Below are 12353 nucleotides of genomic sequence, written 5' to 3' on the forward strand. Positions count from 1 at the left end.
TAACCAATGTGCCGCCCATGATTATGATTTTGGCATGACTCTCAGAAAACATGATGTGGAGATTCCGGTGTTGGACTGGGGTGAGCACAGTAAGACGTCTTACAACACCAGGTCAAAGTCCAACATGTTTGTTTCAAACACTAGCTTTCAGAGCACTGCTCCTTCCTCAGATGATTCACCTCAGAAAACAGTTCGGTGTTCACCAATGTCAATTTTGTCCTCTCTTGATAGCGCCAGGCTATTTATTTTTACTCAAATCTGTGGCACCCCACAAGGACAACTCAGGTTCTGCATGCTGCTAGAAGGATAGATCTGCATCAGTATTGTAACTACAACGCCACATCACTCCATTTTGAAAAGGCTGACTATCGGGATATCAGCAAATAAAGGTTTGAATGGCGAAAGTGATTTAACCAAGTTAAGGAAAAGAAGAAGTTGAGAGGAATAATTGATTATGAACCCAAAATGTTAAAATTGAAAGAATCACCACCGAATTCAAACTTTCTTTGCAATCACCTGCTTGAAACACAAATGTGTGCAGCAAACTTCATCGCAACGATGAAACGGCAAGATCACTACATTTGGATTGTTCAATGAGCAAAGTGTTTTCTGAAACAATATGAGCTGGCCAGCCCTTAATTGGTCAGCCAGGATGATATTCTTCCTCTGGTGCTCATGGGCAGAAGCAGGCACCGCGGCTGCTTCCACCCACCCTCTGCCCCATATTAACTGGCTACCCAACTCCCTTCCCCATTCCCATGTTATTAACAGTTCTCTCTCCTCAGGTGCTCCCCTCTCAATAAACAAGCGCTCTGGGTGGAGGCTGGGCACTATGATACCTAACAAGCCTTGTCAGTATGTGGCAGTGCACATGGCCATGTTTGCTCCATTTTGGGTTTCTGCTCCTGCAGTTAAAGGGCTTGACATCCTGACAGCAATGTAACCGAGTGGAAAAATGTGAAAACCACATCACAGGGCCCAGTATGGCTCCATAAAAGGTTGGTGGTCCAAGACAGTCAGGAGGAACCACCAGAGGTCCCAAAGAGAGAGTGTGTACAATGAACAAGGCTCCAGACAATAATGGACTACAGTTGACAGGTTACAAGTAGTGAGGGCTCGGGGGAAATCCTGGAGAGTGAAAAGACAGCAGAACGTTGGTGACTCTGCTCCAGGCCACTGGAGCAAAGAGCACCCTTTGGCATGCTGTGTTCTGCTTAAGGGTCATTAAGAATCTGCTTGTGAGTTGATGCTGGAGTGCAGACTCGAGAATCCAAGGGAATGGAACTTCGAGAGACAAAATAATCACCTAAAATAATTTCTCCTCCTGTTCCTGCACTTACACCTAATGTTTCAAGGCTCCATGCTCGTCCCCCACTTATTTCTCATCTACATGGCAATATCAACCAAAAAGGCTGTGTCAATTTCCACATACATGTTGACAATATACAGTACTACCTCACCTCTGTCTCTCTTAACCCCTCCACTTTCTAAATCTGTTCTGACTGTTGTTTAACCGCCTGTACCGGATGAGCAGACATTTCTTTCAACTAAATATGGGAGGATACAAATTATAGTCTTCATTCCCAATCACAGCTTCCGTTCCTCTGCCAGAATCCATCCATCTCACTGGAAACTGGAGGGTGAATCAGACTGAGATTCCTACTATTTTACTGTCCGAAAACCACCTTTTTCCACCTCTAACATAACACCCTTGTCTCAGCTTATCTCCTGCACACTTTCATACTTCTAGACTTAACTATTCCAATGTACTCACGGCTGACCACCCTATTTCTATTCTCCGCCAACTTCAGGTTATTCAAAATTCTGAATGGCCAAAACTGTCCAATTCAGTGGACCCCAAACCTTTTGCTTGGTAAAATTGACATCTTGGGAGTTGAAAACTTGCCAAAAAATATTCTTTTCTTTGAAGACTCACGTTAAACCAACAGAACATTGAAATCGCATTCCCAGAAATTATGTAAATATGTTAGAATTTAGTTCTATGTGATCAGAACAAAAAAAAAAGATGTGGAATGATAAAAACCCAGAGTCGGCCCAAAGTCCGTTCAACTTCTGAGGGAAAGTTTCCAAAATGTTCTTCACCATTTGCTTTTTATAACATACTACCTTCATGAAATAAAATCTGAACAGTTGATTATCTGTACTTTCTTAATCTTTAACTTGGTTCTGAACCTGAAACAGACCCAGCAAGGAGTTAAGAGCAGTAATTTTAAGAGATGCCAATTCCAGTACCCTGAAAAAAGCTTTTTTGGTCTGCAATTTTGATGTGCATTAACTTTCAACTCGTCACCTTTCACAGTTCAGAAAATAAATTTTAATTCGAACACTATCCAGGCTTGTCAAGCATCCAAAGAAAACAATTATTCCCATCTCTGTCCAATATTTTTGCCAAAAAACACACTTCACCACAACACTTTTCTCTGAATCCTCTTTGTTACATGAATGTCTTTTTTGAAATAGGGCATTAACATTTCAAATAAAGCAATATTTTCTCAAAATGCTTTATACGATCTATGATCAACACTGTTGAGGTTAAAACAGGGAGTTCTCACATGCCAGCCCTAGATAGTTTGCCTGCCCGTCATAAGTTCTGAAGTGCCTTCTATAACTAGAGTTACTTTATACAAAATGTGGAAGATGATGGCGGAACACTGAGGCCTCAGTATTAACGTCTTCTTCAAATGAAACATCTGGGCTGGGATTCTCCGGGCCCACTCCGGGTCAGAGAATCGCCGGTGACGCGGGAAATTCCTGCCTCACCGCTCCGAGGCCGGGATGTGATTCTCCGGTCAGCAGTGCCCGCGCAGTCGACGCGCCCCCGCAGTGATTCTCTGCGGTCAACCAGCTGAATTCCCGCTGAGTTCTGCCAACATGTTCCAACCTGGTATCACCCGGCAGGAGCTCGGACCCGCAGCCGCGTTGGCCGTCCTGGTGGGGGAGGGGCCTCCACGACATCCAGGCCCACGATCGAGGGCTACTGATTGGCGGGAGTCCGCGATCTGGAGGGGGCCTACCTCCTTCCACGGGCCCGCTGTAGGGCTCTGCAATGTTGCATGGCGCCGTCGCGGAGATGGCCACCATGCGCATGCGCCGGCACAGAGACGGCCGTCGCGCGCACGAGCGGTCCCGCAGTGCAGGGCCGCCTTTTGCGCCGGAACAGCGTGCATCACTCCGGTACCATGCTGGCCCCGAGGGCCGCTGAATCGCTAGTCCAGGAGGCCCGTTAAGGCCGGCGTACACCACTCGTGTTTACTCTGGTGTCAATACTTGGCCGTGATTTCTGAGAATCCCAGCCCTGATCTTCCTGGTTGAAGGTTTTTCATTGTGACCGTAATGTCAAACATACATCTACATCTCCTCTCAGTGACAAAAGGGAAATTCAATCATCCGCAGAAGATAGCAGTTATGTGTAAGATGCTGAGGACATTCTACACGTTTGAAACATTTTTATCGCTAACATGCAAGAGAGACTTTCTAGTTCTTCTAGAATAACCATTCTTTTTTCCATTTATTAGTCACGTCAGCTGCAAACCAAAAAGTCAGAGAGGATGTCTATTGTGCTCATAATTGCTTTTGTAACAAAACATAATACTGCTATATTTAATAGATCAATATATGTGTAAGTACTACTTACTTTCGAGAGTGGAATAAGAAAATCCAACTTGTATGAAAGGATCACTCGGGTTAGCAGTACAACAAAGACAACGTAGGCTGAATTCTCAAAATCTGTCAACTGGACCTGTGAACAAAATGTTTAAAAACCTTCTCTACATAATACATTTTTAAGGAAGCTATCGTTTTCCGAAAACTTAAGCAACCCAAAAAACTAGTGGTGATTAATTAATACACAGCAGCAATTTGGGTGATAAAAGGGGTAGCTAAGAGGCTTTTGAAACTACAAGGGCTTTGATAAATGAAAAGGGCTTTTCCCTCTGATTGCAGAGGTGTGCGGTTTACGCACCGTCACAGAAGGAATGTCAAAGCTTGAAGCTGCACACTGGTATCAGCTGAGCAAACAAAATGGAGGCACATGTGAAAAAGAAATAATGTCGGCTCCTCCCATTACTTGCGAAAATTCCTTGGCATGTAGGTATGAATTATGGAAAAACTCTCAATGTCCACTGTGCTCATTAAAGCAATGTGGATCACCCCCAATTTGGAAGCACTCTGCCATGTGATTATTTACATCAAGCCTAAATGACGGACAATAATTCCGGTTCTATAAATTGCTTGGTATTATTTTATCGCTGATTTAGAAGCAAAGTGGAACCTTCCCGGCTGAATCTGCGACCGGTTGCTCAGAAATACGTTGTCTCAGTTCAAATGCCTGGTGGCCCAATGCCTACTTTAACATAACCATTTTCCTCAGATACTGAAAAGTTAACTCCTATTGTTTTGAGCTGTCATTTTGTATGACAACATGGGAAATTTCCAGTAAAAGAAACTAAATTATGAAAAATCAAGTACCAAGAGCCAAACATAACTACAGCAACTTTGGTGTATTTTGCTCCACTTTTCTTACCCTTCCATCCATCACTTGCCTCCCTCCCCTTAATTTTCCTCTTGTCTATTTACCTAATTCCTTGCACCTTCATTTGCATTCCTCTCTTCCTCTCTAATCCTCCTTGTATCTATAGTCTTTGATCTGTTTTCCTCATCCCTCCAGGTCTCTTTACTAGCAGCATCAACCACAGCACCCAAAGCTTAACTCAGCAGGGATGGTTCAGGCACACTGAATGCAATTTTGTTGAGGTGGAGGAAACAGTTGAGGTGGTGACTTTGCAGGCAAACCAACTGGAAATGCTGGTATTCTCCAGCTTTTCAGTCCTGTGGGAGATATTTGGGGGGATAATCAGTTGCTGTTGACATCTTGGATTACTTGACAGAGGGTAGAACTACCAAAGGAAGTGATGGTTAATGGCCACTGAGCTAATGTGCTGGTCCTAAGTAGAGCACAAAAATGTACAACTATGACGACTCAAATCGATAATCACAAGGCACAGTGAAGCATCCCAGCTAAATGACTGGGTCAGGAGCAATGAAACAGAAAGCAAGCTTGAGATATACAAGAGCAGGGAGACCTGAATGGAGGAAATTTAGAGGTGGTGAAAGATGAGGCGAGCAAATTAGGTTGTGCACCAAAACTGGTAACAAGCATCTGCATTTAAAAAAAATAAAATTCTTTACAAGTAGTACAGTAGCAGGAAATGAATATGGCTCCTCAAAAAGGGCTTTTAATGAGTGAATGGATTTTATTTTGAAATAGAAGGAACTGAAATAAGTACTTGGTGATTTCAGCAAATGTATGCTGATCAAATGACATCCATCACACACCATGAATTTAAAAAAAATCAAAGGATGGTCAGGAGTTTCCACTCAAATACACTGTTTTAGACGTAATTAGCTACATTAAACAGTGTAACTGGCATAAAAGAATGCAGAATTTTAACTGCCAACTATTTACGCAACTTGGAACTTCAGCAATCTTTTGCTCCAATTTTTAAAAATGCTAGAAGCAGGGGTTACCCACAAAACTGGCTATGCCCTCAGGTTTATTAATCATTGGAAATTTCTACCTTGCATGCTTTCAAGGAGAATCCAAAAACAAATAGATACGTCTTTTGAGAAAAACACTAATACATTTTGAATATTTAATTTACTGAGAAAACGACTACGATTCCAAGCCAACTAGAAAATAGTTCTGTATATTTATGCCATTTTTAATCATTTAAGATCAGCTAACTCAAAAGTGGTTCACTGATCTAAAATGCAATATTTTCATTTGCATTAATAAAATTATCACTCAAGTATATCAAGGATCGCTTTTTAAAGCAAAACTGGTTTTCAAAAGAAATCAATTAACTGATTTTACGTTTGGTGAAATGCAAATTAATACGAACAATAACTTAATGGGGAAAACGTACCTCAAAACAGGAGTAATTAATAATAATAATTATTATTATTGTCACAAGTTGGGCTTAAATTACACTGCCATGAAGTTACTGTGAAAATCTCCTAGTCGCCACACTCCAGCGCCTGTTTGGGTACACAGAGGGAGAATTCAGAATGTCCAATTCACCTAACAAGCACGTCTTTCGGGTCTTATGGGAAGAAACCGGAGCACCCGGAGGAAACCCACGCAGACATGGGGAGAACGTGCGGACTTTGCAGAGACATTGACGCAAACCGGGAATCGAACTCCGGTCACTGGTGCTGTGAAGCAACAGTGCTAACCACAATGCTACCGTTGTGGCAATCAATGATTGCACCCCAAGTGCAACCTCTACCCCAAAAATTACATAAGCAGATAAAATACAAATAAATGGGCTTGAATTACATTGAATAGAGATGCATTAATACAATTATAGTACCTACCTCCATTGGTCGAAATTCAACTCTCCATCCAATTTCAGAATTTGGGGGGGGCGGCTTGAATCTCATGGTCTGCCAATTTGTGGATTGTATGTTCTATAGGTAGTCAAGTGCACAAGTGTTTTTTTTATTTCCGTTTTTCACAATTCACACAATTCCCATTATACTTTTCAAAACATTTAGTTATCGTTTCATCAACATTCCAGTTGAGTTTTTTGTACTTAACAAGCAAAATCAAGAACAAAAATAGAATTTTAGGACAGTTCTGTACTATAGTAAACAGTTAAAAGAACCTTTCCACATTATATATTACAAATAAATGCTTAAGTGATCGTACAAAATATTTATTCAGAGCCTTTAGCTGTAAATGTTGAGAAACTGAAAGATAGGTGCAACTGAAATTTTAAAATTGTTCCAAAGTCAGAACAGAACACCTTACAACCCATTACAAGGATGGGAGCATCATATTTACACACGGAATAATCTGAGTTTAGAAGTGAAGTTTGTAATGCAGCAGCAAAATGAACAACTAGCCATTCAATTGCAAAACCTGAAGCATAGGATTAAGGCTCATAAAATTAATGAACTGAAAACATATTAAATAGATACATTGGCATGGCATAAATAAAGTGTGATTAGAGGGGAAAATTCAATTACCATTCACCCAAATGTGAAGTAACACATGTCTGCTTTTCTTTTTGCTAACACCAAAAACTGCAGCACTACTGGTGTTGCAGGTTAACTTAAAACAGTACTAATTTCTCCTTTGATTGCTTCCCTCTTTATAAGCAGTGGCATATTACCCAACCCCTCAGTTCTGGTATGATCCAAATTTCTATTAATAATACCATAGCAAATTCTGAATAGAATGAACTCATTGGCAAGTATATTTACACACACTCAAGCCAGAGGAGGATGGCAACTTTGCCTCCTTTGGACTCATAGGAAAAGAGGGAGAGAAAAGAAAGATTTACAGGGCAAAGACCATAGAGAAAATAATTATTGCGATATAATTCACTTTTCCAGTGGAGTTGGCTTCACACATGGAGATAGGCATGCAGAGATGAATTAGTCTTGTAGACCACGGTACAGAAGTCCCGGTAGAAAGAGTAGATGGGGCCAGGTATTCAGCCTGGGCATAGACATTTTTCTACACTGCTGCTAGGTAGATGGAAAGATGGCAGACTGATCCAGAACCACTGGGCAATATTGCTCGTTCCACAAGCCATGTGTTCATGTCATGACTCCCACCTCTCCACTCTAGCTTGTGTATCATCTCTTATGTGGATCACTGAAATTGATAATGTTCCAACTATTAATTCTAGAAAGGGAGGCTGCAGTGTCCTTTTATCCTAGCAGACAAATGGGCGCCAGTTAGCCAGGCCTGGCTTACCAAATGTAGATGCCTTTATATAATCCCCATTGAATTTGGTCACTGAGGTAATTAGCGTTTCTTCAAAAATACCAAAGGTGGCCCAGATTTTACAGTAATAATGACTGCATCTTTCAGCACTTGCAGTCCTTTTTCCTCTCAAACTGACAGCAAATTCTGGAGTCCACAAATGTGGAAATCCAAAGCTAAAGTTAGTGATTCTACAATACTCAAAACGTTGAGGTCTCCACAAATTGCAATCAATTAGAAATCACTGAACTGAGAAAACTTGCATTTTATGCCATTAGGCTTGCTGTAAAAAAAAAACTTGTCGAATGAGGTGCACCTAATTCATAATTGTTGCTGAAAACCTCTCTGGTTTGACTTGAAAAACTAATCTTATCTTTGTGGAAAATGAAATTTTAAACATTTTTTAAAATGTTTGTGATATTTTTCAGCTTTTACCTTAAGCTGTCATAGAACACCTGTGTGCAGAAGGAGGCCATTTGGCCCATCGAGTCTGCACCGACACTCCGAAAGAGCACCCCACCCTATTCTGCCTAACCTTTAGACACCAAGGGGCAATTTAGCATGGCCAATCCCCCTAACCTACATGCACATCTTTGGTCTGAGGGGAAACCGGAGCACCCGAAGGAATTGCACACTGACACCGGAGGCGGTGCAGACTCCACACACACACTCAAGGTCAGAATCAGATCTGGGTCCCTGGCACTGTTGAGGCAGCAGTGATAGCCATTGCGCCACCATACTGCCCATATCTATGTCCCAATCTTTATTTTGCTTTCAACAAAGTAACATTAAAAACATTCATTAATCAGACCTTTTAATTTCCTGGTTTGCTGTCTAAAACATCTTCACTGTGATTGGCTGCTTCCACCCTGCTTGATTACATCATTGTTTCTGGACACCCCGATTTACACCAGAACTCCACATCACTTAAAAAGGTTAGCTGCAGGCACAATCGCTTCACTGCAGTCCACAAAATCCAGATCACTGAAATGGTATTTATACCACTGCAATTTCATGCTAAGCAGAATTTTCTCTAGAGTGCATTAGTTCCCTAAACATGCCCAGTGGCAATATGGATGCAGCTTTGCCAGATCAATAATGTAAGGAAGTCTAACCACATTTCAAGTGGATTTGGATCAATTAACTAAATGAGGTTTAGAATAGGTGAATTTCAATGTAACAATAACAAGAAATGCACATTTTCAAAAGTAGAAAATTATTTGGACAGAGATCATAATATTTGAAAATTGATACAAAGTGGTCATCAACAAAACTGCTTACCAAGAAAGATTCCAATAGCATCTGGTTAAAAATCACTGGAATATGTATGCAAGACTAGGAAAAAGGTAAAATGCTTTTAAAAGCAGTTTAAGGAGAAAGACACTGGAATGACAGCCATATTGCACACCAAGGCACCGTGGCTCAGAAGGCTGCCCAGAAGGGTAGAAGGAGAAAGGAGGAGTAGCACTGTTTATTAAGTATAACATGGGTAAGAGCAGAATGGAAATATGGCAATAATAAGGAAATAGATGGCAGACTTTGCAGCCAACAATGAGAATCCTGAAAGGTGTGTTGCCTGTAACATACAAGAGTAAGGGATATCTCATGGAGGCTGAAGGGGAACTTGAAAGAGATGGAATAAATCCAATGTCTTGGTCCATGTTGGAACAAAGTAAGGAGCAAGCGAGAGAGAGAGAGAGAGAGAGAGAGCACGAGCAAAATATGTATCAAAAGTTAGACCCAAGGGTGATAATCTCTGGATTAGTGCGCCACATGCTAATTGGAATACAAAACAGATAGATCACATAGCTAAAGGTTACAAGAATAAAGAATAAGAGAGGACATTGATGGCAGGGGATGAAGTAATTATAGGGACTAAAAGTGAAAAAGTGCAAGAAAATCATTCAAAATTAGTTAAAATTGTATTCCCTGCAGTGCATGGTGACTAGAACAAGGGAACAGGTTAAACATAAGGGGGCTTTAAAATGTGAAGATGAGAATATTTTCTTTCTCTGGAGAGTTGTGAATCTTTGGAACTCTTTCCCCCAGAGAATGGTGGAGGAAGGGTCAATAAATGTTTTACGGCAATGGTAGACAGATTCTCGACTAACAAGGGAGTCAAAGGTTATGGGGGTAGGTGGGAATGTGGAGTTGAGGCCACAGTCAGATCAGCCATGATGTTATTGAATGATGGAGCAGGCTCAAGGGGCCGAATGGCCTGTTCCTGCTCCTAATTTGCATGTTCATAGACCATGTTTGTAATACAACAGGGGATCTAGAAGCTATCATTCATTGGGAGTAACCAGAAATAGTAGGGGTTACACAGAGACATGGCTACAGAAAAAAAATCAGAACTGGGAGTAAAACATTGCAGGGTATAATGTATTTAGAAAAGAATAGGAGAAAGGAGGAGTAGCACTGTTTATTAAATATAACATGGGTAAGCACTGGTTTTTTTTAAGGATAACATAAATGGCAGTAAAAACATACAGCTGTCAGAAAGACAAAAACAAAATCCATATGGATAGAGATAAAAGATAATAAAATATCAATCATACTAATGGATGTAGTCTACAGATTATCCAGAAGGAAGAAATATGCAGAAAAATTAGAGAATTGAGTAAAAAATAAACAGAATAACCATTGTGGGGATTTCAATTACCCATGAGGTAGGTAAAGAGGATAAGGGAATGGAGTTCCTACATATGCACAGCACTTCTTTCAAACACAGGGGGCGGAATTCTCCGACCCTCCCCCGCAGGGTCGGAGAATCGCCCGGGGCCGGCGTAAATTCCGCCCCCGCCGTGGCCGGAATTCTCCGCCACCCAGGAATTGGCGGGGATGGGAATCACGCCCCACCGATCGGCGTGCCCCCCCGTGGCGATTCTCCGGCCCGCAATGGGCTGAAGTCCCGCCGCTGACAGGCCAATCCCGCCGACGTGGTTTCAACCACCTCTGGTGGCGGCAGGATTGGCGGCGCGAGCGGGCCCCCGGGGTGGGTGTGCGGGGCGATCGGACCACGGGGTGTGTGTGTGTGGTGACGTCAGCGGCCGCTGACGCACCGGCGCATGCGCGAACCGGCGAAGGCCTTTCAGCCAGCCCCGACGCCGGGTGGCGGGCATCTAAGGCCGTTGGCACCGGTTTTGGCGCGGCGCCAACCACTCCGGCGCGGGCCTAGCCCCTAAAGGTGCAGAGAATTCCGCACCTTTGGGAAGGCCCGACGCCAGAGTGGTTGGCGCCACTCCGCTACGCTGGGACCCCCCGCCCTGCCGGGTAGGGGAGAATCCCGACCAGGAAGTATAAAGTCCAAATCACTACCAAATGTACTTATTTGGAATGAACCAGAGCTGGTAAGATAATTAACATAAGGGAACATCCAGGTAATAGTGACCATACATCCCTCTCTATCATTATCTTAAAGCCAAAGTATGATGAAAACCAAGTTAATAGATTGGAGGGAAGCTGATTTTGATGGGTTCAGAAAATATTTGGTAAAATAAAATGAGCAACCATATTGAAAAATATGGATGGCAACAATGAGAAACAATTAAAATGGTGTTCAACAGTTTGGAGGAAAATATATTACACTAAAAGAGCAAACTAAACACTCTAGGCACAATCTAACGTAAAACTTTCTGCCCGAAACACAGCACAGTGCAGCCAGATGTCAGGAGATCCCTCTTCTGGGATCTACCTGGCTCGCTAAGCCTCCAGAGATCTAATGCGATCTTGCAAGGAAACGCGATCTGAATCCAGCCCATTGTGGTGGGATCACTGTTTTGCAAATCTGCATATTAGAGTGAGACAGCTAGTCTCACTCCAATATGCTTTCCCAATCTACCCGAGGCATGGGATCTAACCCCCTCAACCATGTAGATCTCAGGGCAAATGCCAACGGGGACCAGACAGAACAGCACTTGTGGTGATCTCAGAGGAGATCATAGCCCAGCCCCCCCCCCCCCCCCCCTCCCAGGTGCTTGCCATGTTGCTGCCACCCAGGCACTGCCATCTGGGTGCCAGCCTGGCAACACTAATGTGACCAGTGGCAATGCCAGCTGGCAACACTACCAGGTCAGTGCCAAGGTGGCAGTCTGCCATTTTTACCATGCTGGAGATCGGGACTGGGGCAGCTTGTACAGGTGCAGTGGGGCTCTGAGGACCCCTTTGCCCATCGATTCTGCTCTGCCATCCAAACAGATCATCTACAATAATAATTATTAGTATCACAAGTAGATTTACATTAAAACTGCAATGAAGTTACTGTAAAACTCCCCTTGTTGCCACATTCTGCGCCTGCTCTGGTACACTGAAGGAGAATACAGAATGTCTAATTCATCTAACAAATACGTCTTTTGGGACTACCCATTTTTCCCACTATCCCCATATCTCTTGATGTCATTAGTGTTGAAAAATCAGCAATTTCTGTCTTGAACATACTCAATGACTGAGCTTCACAACCCTCCAGGATGAGAATTCTTAAGATTCACCACCCTCAGTGAAGAAGTTCCTCTGCATCTCAGCATAAAGGCCTGTCCCTTATTCTGAAACAATGTCTCCT

The 12353-nt window shown here is 42.6% G+C and overlaps 1 protein-coding gene across 1 annotated transcript in view; it reads right to left on the reverse strand.

The window, feature by feature from the left end:
* gclc (glutamate-cysteine ligase, catalytic subunit) overlaps positions 1-12353 on the reverse strand; it is a 96514-nt gene that overhangs the window by 14027 nt on the left and 70134 nt on the right. The window contains 2 exon segments of the mRNA XM_038800449.1: positions 3656-3760; positions 6397-6489. Of these exon segments, the coding sequence (XP_038656377.1) occupies positions 3656-3760; positions 6397-6489 (198 nt within the window).

Source organism: Scyliorhinus canicula, chromosome 6, assembly GCF_902713615.1.
Source record: "Scyliorhinus canicula chromosome 6, sScyCan1.1, whole genome shotgun sequence".
In the NCBI taxonomy this organism is placed as follows: domain Eukaryota; kingdom Metazoa; phylum Chordata; class Chondrichthyes; order Carcharhiniformes; family Scyliorhinidae; genus Scyliorhinus; species Scyliorhinus canicula.